Below are 22,477 nucleotides of genomic sequence, written 5' to 3' on the forward strand. Positions count from 1 at the left end.
ATGATGCATTCATGTAATCCTCTAAAAAAATGGGAAAGTATAAAGGCTTTGCTAGAAATGACTTAAACAACTATGAACTGACACCACAGTGTGTGTCTGCTAAGTAGAGTGAGGACATGTATTTGCAGGACATATGGACTTGAGTTTCCAGACCTTATTTTATTAACTCAGAGGCTATTGGTATACCTGCACTTAGTATGTAAGATATGGCCAGAATATAAGTTTAAAATGTTAAAAAAGATAAATAAAAAAATGAAGAAACATTTTTTGTCATTTTATTTTGCTGGTTTAAAGGTCTGCCTCTGAGAGATGAAGCCATGGGCAGCTCTACTGCAAACTTGTGGATGTAAGTATATCAAATGCAGCTTCTTGCCCTGGTTGTTTCCTCCATGTAGTATGCACTTAAACGCTTCACTGGTTTTTACATGTTTTAACACAGGTTGTCCAACAGATGGCAGGATAGATTACTCTGCAGATCTGTTTTATTTCAGGGTATCTCAGTATATTATCCTATCATAGTATTTGACTTATAAATCCGGGACTTTGAAATATATTTATTTTGTATTTTTCATGGCTTAAAGTAAATTTGTACATTTGATCTTTTCTTCTCTTACTGTGTAAGGAGAGATTCCTTTTTTAAATCTGTACTGGTGTTGAAATTTGTTGCAATCACCTGTTTTGTTAATGTTTTCTTCTTTCCTTTAATAATGTTTATTTTAAAATACATTATAACAGTAGGCCTCCAAGTCAGACTCCACATGTACAAGTATTATTTACATCTGAGATATTTTTGTCCTTAAAAAAAGCAGAATACCATAATGGTACAATTATAGTCAAAATATTTGTATTTGTATGTTTTTCTTTGCATCCTCTGCAGTCTACTCAGTAATTAGATTGAGAAGGTTTAAATTGTGATTTGTCTGTCCATAATGTGTTATTCTAATCATACAGGGCAGAAGACATTAAATTGGACCTCTCTCCATTTTACAGTCTTAAAACTTGTGTCATATTAAATGAAGATATGAAGTTGGAATGGTGTTTGTATTATTTAGGTAGGTTTAAGAAAATAAATAGAGAATTGAGATTTAGAAATCAAGAATTTCAAAGTATGTAGGAACTCTTTTGAAAGTGGTAACAGTTTCTATTATCATGGATCTTGGAGTGTCTGTTTTAAACATTGAAGAGGGGATACATACTTTGCATACATGTTACATCACACAAAGCCGACCCTGCCTGTCCCCGACCTGCTCTGCTCGCCTGCTCCCTGGAAAACCTACCTGCCTTCTGTTCCCAACCACGTGTTCTGCTTCGGCGTTCCTGATCTGCTCTGCTGGTAACGAATCCTCCGCCTGTCCCCGACGATCCTTCTGCCTGATCCCCATCGGCACTGCTGCATTCACGGACTGCTCCGCCGGCTACGAAATCTCCGCCTGTCCCCGACCACTCTTCCGCTCTCTCCTCGACGGCACCTCCACACGTGTCGCCGATCCATCGGACGACGGGATTTCCTCCTCGACGGCGTTGAGTGCAGTAAGCTCCGTTTCTTCCCATCGTCCATTCTCCAGAGACTTTGTTTGGGCGTTCCGCTCGAAGAACGGACAGTTGTCAGTACTGCTTCACCATCATTGGTGCATTATCTGTGTTGGTTTAAATAAACGTCATTACTAACTAGTACTGTTAACCGGTGTACTGCATCTGGGTCCACACCACACCCGTTACAGTACAATCTGGCCAAACATGGACCCAGCAGAAAACACCGCTCTCCAGTCTCGTCTTGCCTGCGTGGAAGGAATGTTGCAGCAACACGAGGCTCAGCTCACTTCCAACGCGGCTGAAGCTCGCCAATCGGCATCAGCGCTGGAGCGAGCACTAACCCTGTTAGCCACCCAGGTACAACAAATGGCTACCACCCTGACTCATCGCACCCCTCCTGCTCCAGCTCCTGCTTCACCTGCTCCACCTCAGATGCTAACTCCTAGCTCTGTATCCGAGCCCCGGGTGGTGGCTCCTGAACGATATGCCGGGGATCCTGAGGGCTGCAGTCCGTTTCTAACAAACTGCTCAATCCTGTTTGCCCTGCAGCCACACACCTTCGCCACAGAGGGAGCCAGAGTGGCCTTTGCCATAAACCATCTCACCGGCAGAGCACGCTTGTGGGGAACGGCGGAGTGGGAGAGAGGCACGCCAGCCTGTGCCTCCTTCCAGGCTTTCGCGGAGGAACTACGAAAGGTTTTCGGACCCATCTCAGCGGGACCTGACGCCACCGGAAGCCTCCTGAGTCAGAGACAGGGGAACCGAACAGTCGCAGACTTTGCCATTGACTTTAGAACCAAAGCCCGGTTGAGCGACTGGAACACGGTGGCCCAGTGTGACGCCTTCCTCAACGGTTTGGCTCCGTACATGAAAGACGAGTTGGTGTCGTTCGACCTCCCTGGCTCGTTAGATGGGCTCATTGAACTGACCACGAGGTTGGATAGACGGATCCAGGCCAGAAGGAGAGAGCGGAATCTGGAGGGAGCTAATCATCGGGCTTCCAATCACCAGTATGGGACACCCGCTGCCCCTGGTCCCCTGTCCGACCACCCCTCGGGAGCAGAGCCCATGCAGGTGGGTCGCACCAGTCTGACACCTGAGGAACGAGAGAGACGACGTTGAGGTAACCTCTGTCTTTACTGTGGCCAGGGCGGCCATTTTGTCTCTCGGTGTCCGGCAAAAGGGAGGGCTCAGCAGTAGACAGGGGCATTCTGCTGAGCCGATCCCTACACTCGAACTCTGCCCCTGATCAACGGCCCCTGTTTCACGTCCAACTACAACTGACGAGAGGATCTCACACCCTCGCTACTTTTATTGACTCTGGAGCTGACGTCAACCTCATGGATGAGGAACTCGCCCGGCAGCTGGAGATCAAGTTGGACCCTCTTCCTCGCCCCATACCGGCCAGTGCTCTGGATGGCCATCTCCTGGGGAGGGTGACTCACCAGACTACCCCCATCTCGATGCTCCTGTCTGGTACGCACCTCGAGACAATCAGGTTTCACGTTCTGAGATCTCCAAGTCTTCCCCTGATCCTCGGTTATCCCTGGCTTCACCGCCATAACCCCCACATCGACTGGTCCACGGGGTCCATTTCGGGTTGGAGCCCCTCCTGTCACCAGGTCTGCCGACGACTAACAGTCACGCCCGTGCCGCCTGCCAGTTCCTGTTCCACTCCTGACCTCTCTAAGGTACCCCCTGAGTATCATGATTTCCGGGAGGTGTTCAACAAGACGAGGGCCACATCACTGCCTCCACATCGACCCTACGACTGCGCCATCGACCTCCTGCCCGGTTCTGTTCCTCCCAAGGGCCGCCTGTACTCCTTGTTGGCACCAGAGAGAGAGGCGATGGACACATACATCGGGGACGCCTTGGCCTCCGGCATCATTCGCCCCTCCTTGTCTCCCGCCGGTGCTGGGTTCTTCTTCGTGGGCAAGAAGGATGCCTCCCTGAGACCCTGCATCGACTACCGGGGTTTGAATGACATTACTATAAAGAACCGCTATCCTCTACCCCTCATTGCTTCCGCCTTCGAACTGCTCCAGGGGTCCACCATTTACACCAAGCTGGATCTCCGCAACGCCTATCACCTGGTTCGGATCCGTGAGGGGGACGAATGGAAGACAGCATTTAATACTCCCACAGGACATTACGAATACCTGGTAATGCCCTTCGGGCTCACCAATGCCCTGGCCGTTTTCCAGGCTCTCATCAATGACGTGCTCAGAGACTTGCTCAACAAATACGTATTCGTGTATCTGGATGACATCTTGATCTTCTCCCGCTCGAAGCAAGAACACATACGCCACGTCCAGACAGTCCTGCAACGCCTGTTAAAGAACTCCCTCTTCGTAAAAGCAGAGAAGTGCGAGTTCCACGCCTCCTCTGTCCCCTTCTTGGGCTACATCATTGGCCCTAATCACATGGAGATGGACCCTGCCAAGGTCTCAGCGGTTACCTCCTGGCCAGTCCCTGACTCCCGCAAACAGCTGCAACGATTCCTAGGGTTCGCTAACTTCTACAGGCGGTTCATCCGAGGCTACAGTGCGGTGGCAGCACCTCTCACTGCTCTCACCTCCTGCAAGATTCCCTTCTGTTGGTCCCTGGCCGCGGAGGCAGCGTTCCAGCTCCTCAAGAGACGCTTCAGTTCAGCTCCCATTCTCCTGATCCCGGATCCCGAGAGACAGTTCGTGGTGGAGGTGGACGCTTCCGATGTGGGTGTGGGGGCTGTCCTGTCGCAACGTTCTGCTGAGGACCAGAAGCTTCATCCCTGTGCTTACTTCTCCCGACGATTGTCCCCGGCGGAGAGGAACTATGACATCGGCAACCGGGAACTATTGGCAGTGAAGTTGGCGTTGGAGGAATGGAGACACTGGCTAGAGGGCACCAAGACCCCCTTCCTCGTCTGGACGGATCATAAGAACCTCGCGTACATCCGCTCAGCCAAAAGACTCAACTCCCGCCAAGTCCGGTGGACCTCCCCAACCCGGACAGTATTATTCCCCCTTCTCGTCTCCTGGCCGCCCTCACCTGGGAGATCGAGGAGCGAGTTAAAGCTGCTTTGGAGGACCAGCCGGGCCCCAGCTCGTGCCCTCTGGACCGACTCTTCGTTCCCCAGGGGTTAAGATCTGAGGTCCTGCAATGGGCTCACAGCTCCCGACTCACCTGCCACCCAGGAATCACACGGACCAAGGAGGTCCTACAACAGCGGTTTTGGTGGGCTACCCTGGATGAAGATACCACAGACTTTGTAAATGCCTGCCCTGTCTGCAATCAGAATAAAGCTCTTCAGGGGGCTCCTGCCGGCCATCTACAGCCACTACCTGTGCCTCATCGTCCTTGGTCCCACATTTCTCTGGACTTTGTAACCGGTCTGCCACTGTCGGGAGGCAACACCACTATCCTGACAGTGGTAGATCGGTTCAGTAAGATGGCCCACTTCGTGCCTTTGCCCAAGCTCCCCTCTGCCAAAGAAACCGCCAAGCTGCTCCTGGAGCACGTGTTCCAGCTCCATGGTCTCCCTTCTGACGTGGTCTCTGATCAGGGTCCCCAGTTCACCTCTGCGTTCTGGAGGGAGTTTTGTCGTCTCCTGGGTGCCTCCACCAGCCTGTCCTCCGGTAACCACCCACAGTCCAACGGCCAGACGCAGACGGAGAGGAAAAACCAACAGATGGAAACGGCCCTCCGGTGTATGACATCTAAACACCCCGCTTCCTGGGCCTCGCAACTGCTGTGGGTGGAGTATGCCCACAACACCCTCACCAGCTCCGCCACTGGCCTGTCACCATTCCAGTGCGCTTATGGGTTTCAACCGCCCCTGTTCCCGGCGCAAGAGAAAGAGACTGCTTACCCTTCTGTTGAGGCCTTCATCCGTCGCTGTCGCCGGACTTGGACTCAGGCCAGAGCCGCCCTGCTGGGAACTGCAGATCGGTACGCCAAGGCTGCTAACCGTCGCCGTACCCGAGCTCCTCCTTACCAGGTGGGGCAGAAGGTGTGGCTGTCCACTTGGGATCTCCCCCTGAGGGTGGACTCCAAGAAATTGGCTCCCAAGTTTGTCGGACCATTTCCCATCGAGAAGGTGATCAACCCGGTGGCAGTCCGACTACAGCTGCCCCACACTATGCGGATTCACCCCGTCTTCCATGTCTCCAGACTCAAGCCGTTTAGAGAGAGCCCCCTGCAACCTGCCTCTCAGCCTCCCCCGCCTCCACGCATCATTGATGGGGCTCCTGCTTACATGGTGCACCGCCTGCTCCACTCTCGTCGCCGTGGGAGGGGGCTCCAGTACCTTGTGGACTGGGAGGGGTACGGGCCGGAGGAACGGTCATGGGTCCCGGCTTGCCAAATCCTGGATGCTCGACTAATGGAGGAATTCCATCGTCTGCATCCGGACCAACCCTCCAGGCTCGCCTCGACCTGGGGGGATTCTGATTCTGTTCCTCGTCCTGCCCCTGTGTCTGCTCTGTCTGAGGGTGACGACGTGGTTTCTGCCTCGGAGGGGGACGGTTCCCTCTCTGAGGAAGAGGGGAGTGCTTCAGACGTCTCTGAGGAGTTCTGCTCCCTGGAAAACCTACCTGCCTTCTGTTCCCGTCCACGTGTTCTGCTTTGGCGTTCCTGATCTGCTCCGCTGGTAACGAATCCTCCGCCTGTCCCCGACGATCCTTCTGCCTGATCCCCATCGGCACTGCTGCATTCACGGACTGCTCCGCCGGCTACGAAATCTCCGCCTGTCCCCGACCACTCTTCCGCTCTCTCCTCGACGGCACCTCCACACGTGTCGCCAATCCATCGGACGACGGGATTTCCTCCTCGACGGCGTCGAGTGCAGTAAGCTCCGTTTCTTCCCATCGTCCATTCTCCAGAGACTTTGTTTGGGCGTTCCGCTTGAAGAACGGACAATTGTCAGTACTGCTTCACCATCATTGGTGCATTATCTGTGTTGGTTTAAATAAACGTCATTACCAACTAGTACTGTTAACTGGTGTACTGCATCTAGGTCCACACCACACCCGTTACATGAACTGTGCCAAAATACAATCATTTCTTACTTTAATCAAAAGTGTCTTTTATAGATGTGTCTTTGAGATTTTTTTTTTGTCTGTGACAGTTCTATATTTGAAATTCACCATGCTCTATTTTTATAATACACTGGACAAAAAAATAATGCAACACTTTTGTTTTTGCTCCTATGCAGGTTTAAGTCAAAGATCTAAGACTTTTGAATGCACTTGATAGATATTTTTATTTAAAGTTTGGTCATAAATGTGTCAAAATCTGTGTTGGTGAGTGCATCTACTTCTCCAGAATAATCCCTCTACCTGACAGGTGTGGCATATCACTGATTAAACAGCATCAATCCAACACAGGTTTGTCTTAGGATCGTCACAATTAAAGGCCACTCTTAAATGTGCACTTTTATCTTTTATTTATTACATTTATCAGGACTTCTCTTGACTAGCACCTCAGCATTCTTTGGTCGCAGATATCCCAAAGAATTAGTCAGTATCTGGTGTGATCAACATTTGCCTCATACAATGCCAAACATCTCCTTCATTTAGAGTTGATCAGGTTGTTGATTGTAGCCTGTGGAGTGTCGGCCTGCTCCTCTGCAGCGGCTGTGTTAAGGTGTTGGCTGTTGAATATCTCAATCCAGAGCATCCAACAAAAAAATTTAGTTGTGTTAACACATACTTTGACATTCATATCACTTTGTTATGTAGGGAAGATATTAGAGCACCATTAGTGCAAAACTGAACTAAAGCCAAATGATAGGGGGAATATTAATAAAAGTATACATACACCCCATCTTCAGAGTAGGTTTATTCGCAGAGACCAGCAACTCTAAAGCTCGCTCTGTAGGTTGGTCTACAAAAATGCCCCCAACCTTTGGTGGCCACAGTTTTTGCCCAATAGGAGGCTGAAGTTTGGCATGCAGGTTGCAGCTATTGTGAATTTACAGTTGTTATGCACATTTTCGGCTGTGGAGTGAGTCAGTATTGATTAATTTAATTTCTTTTGACATCTCAAAACGATGAAAAAAACATGATTTTGTTTTCTTCTGCCCCCCCAACATTTGAATTCAAAATTCTTTGCCTGACCATACATGTACTGTTTTTACACTGTTTTGATATGTATGTCACTGCTGAATAATTCATTATTTTATTCCTACATTTTTGTTTGTAGTCTGTAAAACCCAAATTTAGACTCCTATGTTTAATTTCTTCTTCTGCTAAGTAACACACAGCTTGTGTGTGGCTTGTGGTTTCAAATAAAAACGTGACCATATACTTTTACAGACATCAGAGTGGGATAAAAACCTGCAGCCTGCGGGGTGGGGTAAATCTGAGGATTTCCATGTGTACTGTGGCTCATAGCCACCAGATGGCAGTGTTAGATGCAGCTTTAGCCATCAGAGACTTTCCTCTTCAGACATACACCACATAAAGATGTATATCATTCAGCAAAATAGTTTCAGTTTTTGAGTGCTGGCTTGAAACTGACACGACATGCAAATGTACTTAAAATTTAGTTTGGGATGCTTTTGCTCCCCATTGGAAAAGTTAGAGCCTTGAGGTAGAGTGGGAACTGTTTGATTAGGGAAATATATATAAAAAGAAAAATGCTTAAATAATCCTCTGTAGATATTACACAGACTGCTTGACATCGTTTGAAGTTGAAATCAGAAACTTGTGAATCATCGCTCCAGCTGGGTCTGTCACAGTCTGAGGGTTTAAAGGCAGACAGAAAATTTCTGGGCACTCTAGGATGCTTTTAATTCACAATAAAAATTTCAGGGAACTTGAGTTGTTATTGGTGTTTGAGCCTCCAACACAACCAGGCAGAAGCAGGAAAGCATCAGGGAAGGTAACATAAAAGAAGAAAGTAGCAGCATTGAGCATCAGTATTTAACTGCTAAATTATGGTTGTTCTAAAAATGATTTAGCAGTCGGCCTCTAGCAGGTATTAGCCTATGTACTATTTGAGATTGTGGTAAGAAAAGGTACGCCTAATTATCAAACTTAATTACCATTTTGTTTTAACTTAATTAATTTTCGATTTGAATCGCTGAAAAAGCCCAAGATGTAGGCAGCAGTTTAGAGGTATGAAACCAGTCTAATAGGATGTTGCTTCCATTGCAAAATGTTAGTCAAAAACACTTTCAATGTGAATGCTGACAACTAAACAAAATAAAAACATTGCTGGAATGCAAATGGCCTTGTAGAAATGTGAAATGAATTGCCTGAAAAATTGCACTGCAGAACCAACACACTCTCATCCCAAGTTGTCACATATTACCGTTTTGCAGTGGACTTCCTCGTCTACATATACACTGTAGGTAACCCTCTGTATCTGCTATTTACATTCTGGGATGGTGCAACCATGATGTCAACACAAGCACAAGGTGGGATGCTGTGCACACAGTTATGTTTAGGCAACTAAAGCACAAGGCAACCAATACTGGGAGATCAAAAAAACACATGCAGGCACAGATATTAGGATTAGGGTAAGGAGGCAAATGGTATGGTGTAGGTAAGCATTCAGACAGGAAGCGAACACCAGACTCCTGCATGAAAGTCTGGGATTTGTTGGATCCATCCTATAGGCAACCTGACACTAATTTTATGATGTTATTATGTTGATTTTAGTGTCTACCTGACGCCATTCTGCCCCATCCATCTGACAGTCCACTGGCATATAGTAATACTGTGACCAGTTCTGTCCAGCTGCATTCTCACCTGACGCTATCCAGTGGCATTTCATGTGGACGCAAAGCGTGGCTTTTTGGTCTAAAAAAATGGACGCAAGACAGAGTAGAAAAGAATGCTCATTAAGCAAACACTTAGGTCAAATCCAAACTATGAAGCAGTCTTGCCCTAAGTTGAGGGTTGAGTTCAGGGTGTAAAAATAATAACTGCTTCAATAAAATTCTCAGTAGTCCCCCTCTGCTGCTGGTTCCTATTTAGTGAACTGAACCTATTTAGTGTTCAGGTTTATATGTGCGAGCTGTCTCTGAGGGTAAAATAAGAATATTTAAGAACAACGAGAGGAAAATTTGCCTGAAAAAAAAAGACACATTTCCATCTGACTTGTGAAACCTTCCCATTTTTAGATTGAGAGCAGGGTTAGCTGCACTTTCTGCTGATGTCAAGTGGAAAACAGGATCTCTGTTAACCACACACCTACGGTCGGCACCAAGTGTGATTATTAGGTTATACACAAACAAACATTATTCACGGATAGCCTACAAAACACTCTGGTTTTAACCCAAAAAACTTTAAGTATGTGGTTTGTTAAACTGTTGATTTAAAGATTTAATATATCAATATATCAGTAAATGGTAGCTAATAAGCAAGCATGCAACAACACATTTATTTTATTTGTAAGTGATGTTAACACGTATTGCAGTAGAGTTAGCTTATTTTTATTTGCAGTCTTTCTGCAGGTCACAATTAAAGCAGAGTGAAAGAGTGTCACAAAAAAGGAGGACAGGAAATATAATAGAGAATTACACAGCAGTACATTACTCCCCAAGCTAGCGGCAGGGGTCAGGGGTTACAGAGTTAGCACACTTTGCAGATTGGCTTTAAGTTTATTTTAGGACCCTTCGGTCTATTATAGATTAATGTGAGGGGTCACAAAATGATTGCAGAAATAAAATGATCATTAAATGTATCAAAGTATGTATTATTATTAAAGAGTTGCTTTCTCTAACAAAATAATGATCGCCTCCACCACTTCTGGCCTCTGGAAATTCTTCAAAGGAAACAAAATGATTCTTTATTTGCACCATTTGTCATTCATCATTTAAATATTGCTGGTGGAGGAAGCAGCAGTTCACAGCACAGTTATGGAACAGTGACGTTTGGTTTGTTTATGAGAAATCTCAGAACAGTAGAGGTGGGTGTTATGCAGCAAACATGCAGCAAACGTGCACACTAACGAAAGACAATGAAGTCCAGCTTCACCTCAAAGAAGTGGGAGGCAGCAGCAGTTTATTTAAGTGATTATCTTCAGCGTTATTATCACTTAGTTGGGGCTTTCAATCCTCCAAAAGGGTCAAAGAAATTAAATTTCCGTTTTTACTAAAATATAACTTTTGCTTTTTTTTTTTTCTCACTTGGATGTTTGACCTTCACTGTGCAGAATGATGCAGCATGTATGTTTGTAATGTTGCCTTCAAATGAAACTCATGAGCTTTTGGTTATGATTTGGGAAGTTCTGTACATTATATACTTGGAGTTCAAGTTGTGACAACACGGCTGCTAGGCAATGGCATCTAGAAACCACCAAGGTGAACAATATAGCCAGCTGTGGGTGACATAATGCATGAAATATTTTTTAAAAAAAGAAGAAAAAAAAGAGGCAGTGTGAAATAAAAATTACAATTTCAGCTGTCGTCGTCTTGGTTTTTTGAAGTCAGAATTGACCATATTTGGGAAAGAGGTTGGAGCTGCTGAGGAGCAAGGGGTGAATCTGACTCTGATGCGCTGTAGCAAAGCCTTGCAGACAGCCTGTCACTCAATTAGCTCCACTCCAAGCTTCAGCCTCTGGCTGAAAAATGAAGCCAAAGCGGAAGTGCAGAAAAAACTGCAGTTCCGCTAATGGCCACTTGAAGCTGGCTCCAGCGGAGAGTAAATCCTCGTGTTTACAGCCTGGTACAAAAACTGTTTTGGTCTCTCTAGCACAGTATTTCCTAAACCTTGCCAACCACTAGTCCTGCATGTTTTTCTAATTCTAATGACCAGCTCGTTAAGAACTCCTGAGGCTGCTTAATAATAAACTAACCATTTATTTCAACTGTGTTGCATTTTTTATATAGGTCAGCCATTTGAATTTTATTAAGGATTAAAGTTAGGAACATTTAAGAGTGGGGCCGCTTCAGTAACAGGCTGTCTGCCTATAGTGTCCTTGGCTTCTCGATTCAGCCCTTGCTTCTCCACAGCTTCAACCACTCATCCAAATATGGTCACTTCTGGATCCAAAAAATCAATGTGGTGACGGCCAACATGCCGAATATGAGGCTTCGATACATCTGTCCACAAACCAATGGGTGATGTCATGGTAGCTACATCCGTTATTTATATAGTCAAGCTTCTGCAGCACAGCCTCATTTGGCCATTCAAGAAACTGCAGTTTTTCCGGCTTCATTTGTCAGCAGCAGAGGTTACAATCCACTGAAAAATGAACTTCACTGCCCTCAAACATTTCTGAAAACATCAGCAAACATGCTACAACTCATGAACATGGAGATTTTCGAAAATTTACACTCACAATATTTAAATGTCTTGAGGAACTCAGTATTTCACCATAAGTACCAGAATGGGAAAAAGGCCCCTTTGGTGTAACTCACCGATATATAATTTACTTTTCCTTTTATGTGTATTGCTTTTGTGCTACTTTTGCAAAATGTATAGTTTTTTTCTTCAGTTTTATTGACTATTTTATTCTATATATTCTATTTGTGTATGAATATTTCTGAATATCTGTTTATTCATTTTCTGTGGAGCGCTGAGAGGGCTAAAACTACATTTCAAAGTGCAATCCTGTATTATAGCCTGTAATGATAATAATAAACCTTTAAATATTGAATGCAGCTGGTGCCTTACCACCTGCAGCTGCAGCTTGTGACCTTTTGAGTGAAGCTACCAATAAATTTTACTGTACTCCCTGGCCCCGGGGTTGCTGTGGAACAGTGAGTTTGTGGTAAGTTGATTAGACACAAATCAGCTGAAGATCATACACCAAGTAAACCTTATATTAAATGAAATAATAACTAATTTTTTATTGGTGTATGTTACCAAACAACTTCGCCATTATAAAATGACCACAGAGTAAACTGTGGCCTCTGAAGGTCTGGTGCAATGCTTTTACCATTTGGTAATCCAACCTGGTCTGTATACATAACATTTTGCAAATGACTTGTCTTTTTGTTTCCATTGTCAAATGACTGTAAAAGTATTAAACTGAAGGATATGGACTGGATGCATTTTACCTCTAAGTGCCTCAGCTTTGACAGAAAATGGCTGGCCATTCATTTTGCTTTCTTTCTACCTTTCTGGGGTATCCAGTTTTACCATGAACTGAAACTATCATGTTTAGCTATTTTGCCTGAAACATTAACCATAAAGCCACACCGCAATAGGGCTGACTCCAGTCTTTTTAGGGACTTTATGTGAAATCGAAAGTACTAATTTTACAGACTTTTCTGTGTTCATATCTAGGTTTCATTGTATTCAGTGCTGAATGAGTATCTGCACTGAAGACCTGGACTTTGTAGAAAAACAAATGAGGCAGTCATAGGTAATTTACTTGGGCCAGCCCCACAGGCGTGCTAAAATTAGCTCCTACATGAGAACAGATCTGTGAGTATGGCAGATCAGTACTGCATAATTTCACATGTCGAAGGCTCAGGTTGGGCATACTTATACCATAAAGAATGTGGTATTTAAACTCTATTGTCCCATGTATTTGTGTCTGTGACACATTTTTTTTTACATTGGTCCAGTACTAAGAGACAGGGCTGCAGCCAGCAGCAGCAAAATATGCTGTAATTTAACCCCTCTGGGCAATAGTTCACTGTCAGTTTTCATCCAATAAAAGTGTATTTTTGCCGCTGACAGGCTCAGGTTGTTATGAGAATTGTCTAACAACATTGTAGAGAAAGGATCCCCTCAGAGATACCTTTATAGTAAGATAATTTTTCAATAACCAGAAATAACCCTAAAGTCACCGACCTCAGCAGACTCCATTTAAATAGTAATTTTATCATCCTAAAACCCACTTTATTCAATGTCAGCAAAGACAAAAAAAACTCACAAAAGCTATATTGGTTCATCTTTCCCTTGTTCCAACAATTCCCAACTCCAATTTGCTTGAAATAAATTCTTATTTTTTCCAGTTACATGTGAAAAGGTGCTGGCTTTATACATGCCTAAATAACTATTCATATAGAGTCTGGTGAGTTAGATAATAGATATTTCAGGGCTATTTCTGGCTAAAGAGAGCCTATCAGTAGAAAATACACGTTTACACATGTACATGTTTAAATATACATGTTTAGGAAACATAAACTTTTTTATTCCCATTAGTCACTTAGGCTAAATGGGAAAACACAAAAAAGGGTCTGGTTTGAAAAATACCAAAGGTGCAACACAGTCTCACTGAAATACATGAAATGTACCAACCTCTTAACAAGGCATTGGTAGGGACGATATGTGTTAAAATTACATGCTCGCAAAACACAAGTAATGCCAATGTAAAATCCATTATGGGCAGTCGCAGTTTTATTGTGAAACAGATGCAGTTCGGTTAGGTTGAGGGAAAGAAAAACACTTGCTTCGGTTTAGAGAATAAACAAATATTTCATTAAGTTTAGGAAAAGATTGCGGTGTTATTTAGAGCAGAGTAGAGCAGCTTTAACTGCAACATTTGAACCCAGGTACACATGCAAACAAAAGCAAGGAAGGGAATCATTATTGTGCAACATTTTATTCAATGCATCAACAATATAACAAGCTGAGCATACAGTTTAATTTTTTTTGTAACATTGAAAACACAATGTGAAGCATGCTCATTTTAAACACCACCAAAACAAGATCCAGGATGAATATTGAAGCAGTTTTTCTACCACTGGTGAACAGATAAGTTGTGTGAGTTTAACTCTATATTATACATCAACATCACACATTAATTACATCAATATGTGGCACTGAGAACATAACTCTTTGCCTCTTCGCACCTGCCATGAGAGAACTTCTGAGACCACATTGTGTAAAATGGCAGTGAGATAGTGTCAAATGTAATTGTCAAAAACTGGTGCAACAGCGTCAAACTGTCACACCATGCAGTAATGGAAAATCACCCTGTGACGTGAATACATACAGTACTGTTGACCTGAGACTTGCAAACTATGAATAAAATGTCACTATTTCCTAAAACTGTTTCATTTCACCAGTGGTTTTTAGTGATTTTGTAGGAGTGGAAACTATGATGATTGCTATGATGAAAAACAAATTATTGACAGAAAAGATAAAATGACTCACCCTGAAACCCAAAGGGAGCTTTTAAAGACATCACACCTTCATGCTGAAGATAAAAACATTAATAAACATGTCACTACATCGCTGGAGTCTGATTTAATCTGGAGAGGAAAAACTGAAGCAAAACTAACAGAATGTTACATGGAAAGTGAGACGGTCTCTAGTTGCTTATGATATCTTGCTCATTCATCTGTCATCTGTGCACACCCTCAGAAGTCAGTGTTAATCACGGATGCTTTATCTTAACTTTAGTGAAGATACATGTTGCAAAGCTCACAGGCATTTTTTTGTTTCGTTTTTTTAATTTTATGTTTTGCAATGAAATTGCAGGGGAAAGTGTAAATTGAAAAAACAACAGCTTTTTGTCATATTTGCTGCCTGGGCAGAAGTTTGCAGAAGTGTTCACAATCCGACACCAGCAGTTGATGTCACACCATCACCGACACCACTCTGTGGTTAAATCTGTTAATAACCATAGGGTAACACAAGCTGTGTGATGCTTACAGTTAGCCCTGGCACTATGTCTGTGTGACTCTGAGCTCTGGTCCTGAAACTGTGGTGTCATGTTGAACAGTAGAGAGGGGCTGAGAGACTCAAAATGCCATACGTAACTCTACAGTGAAATAAGATTTTACCCATTTTAAATAGTCAAATGTGTGGTAAAATTGCAGGAATTGGACAAAATTGATTTCACAGGTATTGGCTGAACTTCCATTTGTAACATCTTGAAAAGACCATATATTGCAGAAAAAGGCCAGTATTTGGTTGTTTCAGGGCATTTGTTAATGACAGCAAAACTTTTTCAGACTTTTCCAACAAGAGTTTCATGGACAGACGACCCTAGACCAAATAAAAAGTAAACAAAAACTGAAACAACTCCAAAAGCCATTTTGTAACTGTAACAAATGGTGTACTGACTTGTGGTTTGTTGCAGCAACTCTCACTATTTCGTTCTCACAAACACCAAAAACAGAGTGACAACTACATACTTTCAACTCAGAAAACAGTGACTATTCATGTTCAAACTCTGTTGCTTGCACATTATTGCAAGAGGCCCACATGCTGTATTACAAAAAAAAAGTGTCACTCTTAGAAATATGTTTTGAGATGTAAGTCATCTTGCATATCTTTACCCAAACCAAGAAATTCCCATCACCTCTGTATCTTTTAGGGGAGATAACTGACATCAGCGTACTCTATGTCGTTTGGATCAAAAGTCACAACTGCTGGAGGTCTTTTGGGAAAGTCCAGGATGCTGTAGATCAGTGGAGGTGCAGGCACACTGTTGGACACCTCAATAGTTTCCTGTAAATATAGTCAGATTTAATCTGGAGAATTTCTGCAGATGTTTTAAATATTTACTTTGATGTTTACATCTTTACAGATGGAAGAAGATGAATGTGTTCTCACTTGTACTGTTGGATTAGAGCTTTGTTCTGGTGGTGGTTGTTGTATATCTGTATAAGAGCAAAACAGGTGAAATATTGAGTCAGTCAGGAAAAATATTCAATGAATAATGAATGAAATAATGAACTTGAAGTGATCATAGGCACTCTTGTATCGGAGAGAAAAAGAAGTAGGAAAAAATAGAAAGCTGTTTCTGCTTCAAGTCTTTAAGATAGACTAAGCATATTGTCTCATGACTCCAAGTCAGACAGGTTTGTTGATGATGATGCTAAATGATAAACAGCAAACATTTTTGTGTTTAATTATACAGTAGTTTATAAACTAAGTCTGTTTTTTTTTTTTTAAACAAATACTGGTCAAAATTGTGTTATATTGACATAAATGTATTGATTCTGTCTAACTTTTAACTCTCACACACATTTACACCACTGGTATGAGCTTTTTTTAAAAAAACAAACAAACAAACAAACAAACAAAAAAACGAGCAACGTCCTTTATGATATGGGAGTTCAAAAAAGCAAGTCATGGTGCAAAGGAGTACAGTCTATCTCCACCATCTGTCAATTTTCAGATTTTTGACATTTGAAGACTCCTCGCCTTGTCTGTGGACAAAGGTTGGACCAGATTAGCAAGGCATGATACAGGAGCGCAGCGTCAGCAAAACCCTGCATTTGTATACATGTACGGGAAATCATCAGTTGTGGTTTCTGAGGTTGCAGAGGCTGTCAAAATTTTGAAAGAGGCAATGTTCCTACTCAAAGTAGGCCAGAGGGGGTTTGTGTCAGAAGTGAAAGCGGTCTGGTAATGGTGAACAAGCAATGCAAGTGATATTTTTTCCACCCATCCCTTTGAGATAGTAGAAACATACACATTTGCATCTACTGAGGGAGGACTTCTTTTCAAAAGCTATGAATCATCACGCATCAAAAGGATGTGAAACTGCAACCAGGTTTGCATTTTTTGAGCATCTAACCACACAATTGCACATTTTTTTTTCCACAAAAAAACAATTATTCTCATTGGTGCACTTTAAAAATGTAAAAAGTACCACTGACTGTAGCTGTAAAATATAATTTAATACAGACTGTCTCTGGGCTTTCATGAATCCAAGTGACAGTTTACATGTTTTTTCAGTATATCAGGTCAAACATTAATAATTCATTTAAGATTTTATGGTTCAGTGAGCACAACACAATATCCCCACACACTCTGAATGATCAGTTTAGAACAAATACAGAATAAGTTTTCCTACCTTTGGTTCTCAGGAAAAACCAGATCAAGCTCAAACAGAGTAGTACTGCAGCCAGCAGCCCTACAGGTGAAACCACGAGGACGGTGACAACGTGAGAGGAAAAGAAACTGGGACTTCCACTGTCTTTATTTATTGTGATGTCATTCAGCGTTGGAGACACTGTAGGAGTTAAAAGGAAATTATAAAAATAATTACTCATATCTTGGAAGAGAATTGTTTCTTCTCACCAACAAGTCTATATCAGCGTCAAAAGACAAATAATTCTGCATATCCCAGATAAAAGTGTATTGGCTGACTACATTTTTACTGTACAGTTAGACTAACAAAGTAAGATTTTTATATATATATATATATATATATATATATATGTATATACATATATATACATATATATATGAAATTCAAGATAAGCCTTTAACCACCACAAACACTTATACACTGTGGACTGCCAACCTATAGCTTGTTAGCTTTGTCCGTCTCTTACTACTTTCCAACTTACCATTTAGAAAACCTATTCCTTCCTACTGAAGATGTAAATCTTTTTAACCTTTCACATATATACACAAAAAAAAAAGCAAAAATTTCATAAATCAAATGGGTATTGTAGATTTTCACCATGCAAACAGCGTGGCTCTATGAATGACGATACTGATCTGTTGTTTGGTCAGTGCATCATTTTAATCAACACTGACTATCTGAACAACTGCTGTGAAATTTGGGCCTGAAATTAATGTTCCTTTCAGGATGAATTGTGTTAATGTAACTGATCCCTCGACTTTTCAACTAGAGCCTTTTATAAGTCATAACTGAATTTTTTCTTTTAGTTCATATTATGTAAAAAAAAAAAAAAGAAGATACAGTTAAGTATTGGATATTATGTTTTGTGATACTGTATCAATATTAAATAACAGTTTCCATGCAAAGATTTGTGGTAGTGGTTATTTTTTCCAGTCACTTTTGTGTGTTTGGTGTGTACCTGTTGTGTTTTGTTTTTGTCTCTTCTTTGTTCTCCCCCAGCAGCCCCTTGTCTGCACTCATCAGTCTACACACCTGCCTGCAATCAAGCCTGTATCTACAAGGGAGCCAGCTCTACAATCATTCCCTGGCGGATTGTTGTCAAACCTGGTTTGTTGCAAGCCAAGTTTAGCTATATTATCTTTTCCATTTTTTGCCTCCTTGGCTGTTTGTGTTTTTTGCCAAGACCGCTTTGTGTTCTGTGCCAGGACCCCAACCAGCTATCCTGTTCACACCTCTGGCCAAAGATACCACAAGGACAGAGATCACCGCTCACCTCAGCCACCTTTTCTTCATCATTGTGTGTGTGTGTGTGTGTGTGTGTGTGTGTGTGTATGTGTGTGAAAGATAGTGAATAAGAGGCAACATAAACCTCTGTGCACCGATAAAGCTCTATATAGGTGCAGTCCATGTTCATCATCATGATAAATATGTCAATATTTTAACAAAGTATTACACACAGAGTTTCATTCAAATGAAGGAACATGTCATTCAACACAACAATGTTTCTCACTGATGTATTTTCCATACTTTTTGAACAACTTTTTGGAGGTCTGCTTTATATAAGCTTTTGTTATACAGGAAATACTTTTTAGCGGGATCATTTTATTGATGGTTTTGGTCTATTAAATATAGAATATATAGAATATATATTCTATATATATTCTATATAAATAATAAAATATAGAATACTACCAGCCTTATTCATTAAAAGATATTGCAAATGGTCTTTGTAGACTGGTAAATAGGCTTGACTTAGACTTGGAAAATTAGAAAAACAATGCAACACTGCTGTTGTGAGGGGACTGCTCTCTCAGTTGACAAAACATAGGAAGTGAACGTGGCTGTACACTGGAAAAAGTAAAAAAAAAAAAAAAAAAGAGTACAAGTAGTAATATTAATAATAAAAAATAAAAAATCAGCTGCAGAAAGTTAACAACATTTAAATTTAATGTGCATAAATCTACGGACCATAATAGATTTGTGCTGCTCTTGTGCTGCACACTTCGTAAACTGACAAAGTGTCCACCTTTAATAATATATTAGTCTTGCTAGAGTTTGGTCTTACCTGTGCTGTTTCTGTTCTCCTCTCGGACAATCAGCTCCACCTTATTACTTTCTTGCGCCGGTCTTGAGTCCAACAATGTGGCCCAGTAAATTCCACTGTGATTTCGAGTGAGATTTGTAATTTGGCAAAACACAGAAGTCTTATTAGGATAGAAGTTCATGTCGCCTCTTTTTGAATTACTTCTTCCATTATACTCTGCAATCTTTAGGTTTCTTGTATAAAATGCAAAATAACTGTTTTTGTTTACAGTGACGTTAAATTTGAATTGAAGGGTGATGTTGGTGCCGAGGATCCCAGTGACCTCTGCTCGGCTGGGGCCTGTATGGGGACAAAACAAACAATGTGTCTGAGGAGAGATTGCGATGAGGTTACTGCCACAGAAAAGCAAAATGCAGTAAGTATAAAACAGGACCCAAAAACTCCAAACAACTAAACTACAGTAACTGCTCTCTGGCTCTGTATTTTGTGTTCTTTGTATGTTAATCTGTAGCCTTTACGACCTCTCACTTTTGCAGAAACCTACCACAGACAAACAGTTTTTAAGTGAAAGCTTGCTGACGAAATAGCCTCTGGCTATAATGAAACTATTGGTTTTTGTACTTGAAGAACATCAATTTTCTTGAACAACATTTTGAATATTCAGTGTGTTATCCCACATGTGGAAAATTAATGGCGAATAATAGGATCCTCCCTATGTTCCCATATGTTTCCCAATTATATCCCCTTATCATAACACATAAGACACATTTAACATTTGTCTTCCTCATGATTTACAAATATTTATATATGTCTCTTAATAAAAAAAGACACTAACAAAGCTTGACAAGGACTATAGTCACAGTTCAAAAAGCAAAAGTACACAGGGAGATGGACATTTTTAATGCAGTTTGAACAAATCCATTCAGTCATTGTGGAGATATCAACATCTCGAGTCAAGAAAACTTTCTTGCATGCAAATCTGAGGGTGTAGGTAAGTGGATAATTTCAACATATTGACCCAGGGAAATAGTTGATACAGTAGGCTGCATCAACATTTGACTTGGGGAAAATACATTGCTGAAAACATTAAACCCTTTTTAAGGTGTTAATGTGTCATATTAAGAGGATATTGAGCGGGAGAACATTATCCTCCTAATAAAAGTCTTAACTCCTGCTAAGCTATTACAGCATAGCAGTGTCAGAAACTGCTATTTCAGCTCTTCACTTTAGTGGATTGATGATTAAACTACCTTTAAACCATGTAATAAATGTAATGAATATATTTATAGTATCTAAGTAGGACTATTAATAGCAGCCGAGATGTACTTACCCCTACTGTAGCTATACAGAGATACATTTTATTTCCATGAAATGTAAACTTAATCAAATTTAAGTTTATTTACTTAAACAATCCAGGTATAATGGACAAGAAAGCTGACAGGACACATAATGCTGGCAGATTTTCCTCCTGCATCTTGTGATGATTCACTAGGAAACTTCAAACCCTTCAAACCCTTTACTGTCATAACATGTTTTTGTCAGGGCATACTTTATGTTATGGAACTCTGTTTTTGTCAATGTGTCTATAAAACCTATGAGTCTGAAAACTTAAGGATATTAGCTGTTTGTTACACCACAATAATCCTATATCCTGTCTGTCATTATCGCATACACATTATGAGCCAGAATTAGTTTTACCGTATAAAACGAATTCATGAGCATAATTTTAATTATTGTGGACTTTTCAAATTTGTATTGCCTGAATTCACATACAGTGTCTCAGAGATGGATTTTATCAAATTTCAAACTTGACTCAGGGACATGCTCTATTTAAAAAAAAAAAAAAAAAAGTCACACATACGCATCCCATAGTTTAGAGAGGATGACATTAATATACTCAATATGCAATAGCAAAACAAACACCAAACTGAGAACTCATCACCTTAGAAACACAGTTACTGTTGGATAATATGGCGGCACAAAACGATAACAGTGTGGAAACTGTATTATTAGCAACATAATAACACATGATAAGAACAGACAATATATTTATCACAGACCAAAGAAGAAATACAAAATTTAGGACAACTTAGCTGTAAAAATTAACCTCTAGCAGGTAAAAACCCACGAAAGTGAAAAACATCAACCACTAAAAGAAGACAGCTTACCGTTGAATACCATGTGAGCTGTGATGATCAAAACTAACCCCAGAGGCTTTAAAACGATGTTATCAACCATGATAGAAGAGTTGTGTTTCTTGCAGGCCTGGCAAAGTGGCCCTTGACTCTCACTGATTTATATGAGCTCCCCTGGCGTGTTGAATCTTTTGGCTTGATATTTCTACCAAAGTAGCAGTTTGTGCGTCTGTGAGGAGGAAACTGTAGACAGGAACTTGCACAAACACCATTTATCTACCTACAGAATCACAAGCACCTCCTGCAACGGAAGTCTTCAAAGAGGTTCACGGACATGTGGTGCAGACTGTGAGGAACTCAGCTGAGGAGGCTGTGGCTCACAAAATGTGTGGAAGATCAGGAAGGGCTAATTCTTTCTTTCATGTTTACAGGTAAATTTCACAGGATATAGTTGACTCTAGTCAAGTCAGGTTTCACTTTATCATCAAAAAGGAAATTACTCAATAAAATTAAGACTAAATTTTTATAAAACACTTACAAGATGGTCAAGAGCGATTTGTTTTCCAAGAAACATGTACCCCCTGTTGCTCTGGGTAATTCACAGATGTCACTGTGAACAGTTTTTGCATTGAAACCAAAGAAATGGAAAGAGTTGATGGCAAGCTTTCACCCAGCAACGGCGTTCCCAACTCAACTCGTCAAATACCGGCACATTGTCAGTGGACCAACACATCAAGATATGAAGCACTAGGTACTGTCCTGTGTCACTTCAGGGACAGTGCGTCAATTTACACTTCACAATTGATGCCAAAACATCATGGCTTGGCTTGAAATAATTACGGTTGTATCTCGCATTATGTAACATCACTTGACATACATCACACATACTAGCACCCTATCTTATTATCAAAATAAGTGTAAAGTTTGTTTGACCCATTGAGAGATACCCATCTACACCTCTTTCGCACGCCCTGTACGGACTTTCTGGCTCTTTATCTTACAGCAGTTGGCAGTAGCATTAAAAATTGCTGGCACACGATGAGTG

General features: G+C 41.7%; 1 protein-coding gene across 1 annotated transcript; it reads right to left on the bottom strand.

Annotated features, from left to right (window-relative positions):
- Window positions 1-14,043: 14,043 nt before the first annotated feature.
- LOC121941135 lies at window positions 14,044-21,670 on the bottom strand. The gene is made up of 5 exons (XM_042483857.1): window positions 21,466-21,670; window positions 19,319-19,636; window positions 17,236-17,394; window positions 15,987-16,033; window positions 14,044-15,881 (listed from the first exon to the last, which is right to left on the bottom strand). The coding sequence occupies exons 1-5, from the start codon at window positions 21,533-21,535 to the stop codon at window positions 15,744-15,746; spliced, it is 732 nt and encodes a 243-aa protein (XP_042339791.1). The 5' UTR covers window positions 21,536-21,670; the 3' UTR covers window positions 14,044-15,743.
- Window positions 21,671-22,477: the final 807 nt, after the last annotated feature.

The sequence above is a fragment of the Plectropomus leopardus genome, chromosome 3 (genome assembly GCF_008729295.1).
Source record: "Plectropomus leopardus isolate mb chromosome 3, YSFRI_Pleo_2.0, whole genome shotgun sequence".
NCBI lineage: Eukaryota > Metazoa > Chordata > Actinopteri > Perciformes > Serranidae > Plectropomus > Plectropomus leopardus.

Bases quoted from the DNA above. Each gene is read 5' to 3' on its own strand.
- LOC121941135 (XM_042483857.1), bottom strand. From the start codon at position 21,535: ATGGTTGATAACATCGTTTTAAAGCCTCTGGGGTTAGTTTTGATCATC. The intron at 19,637-21,465 runs GTAAGCTGTCTT...GTCCCCATACAG, and splicing joins AGCTCACATGGTATTCAACG to GCCCCAGCCGAGCAGAGGTC. The intron at 16,034-17,235 runs GTAGGAAAACTT...GCTCTTATACAG, and splicing joins GTTTTTCCTGAGAACCAAAG to ATATACAACAACCACCACCA.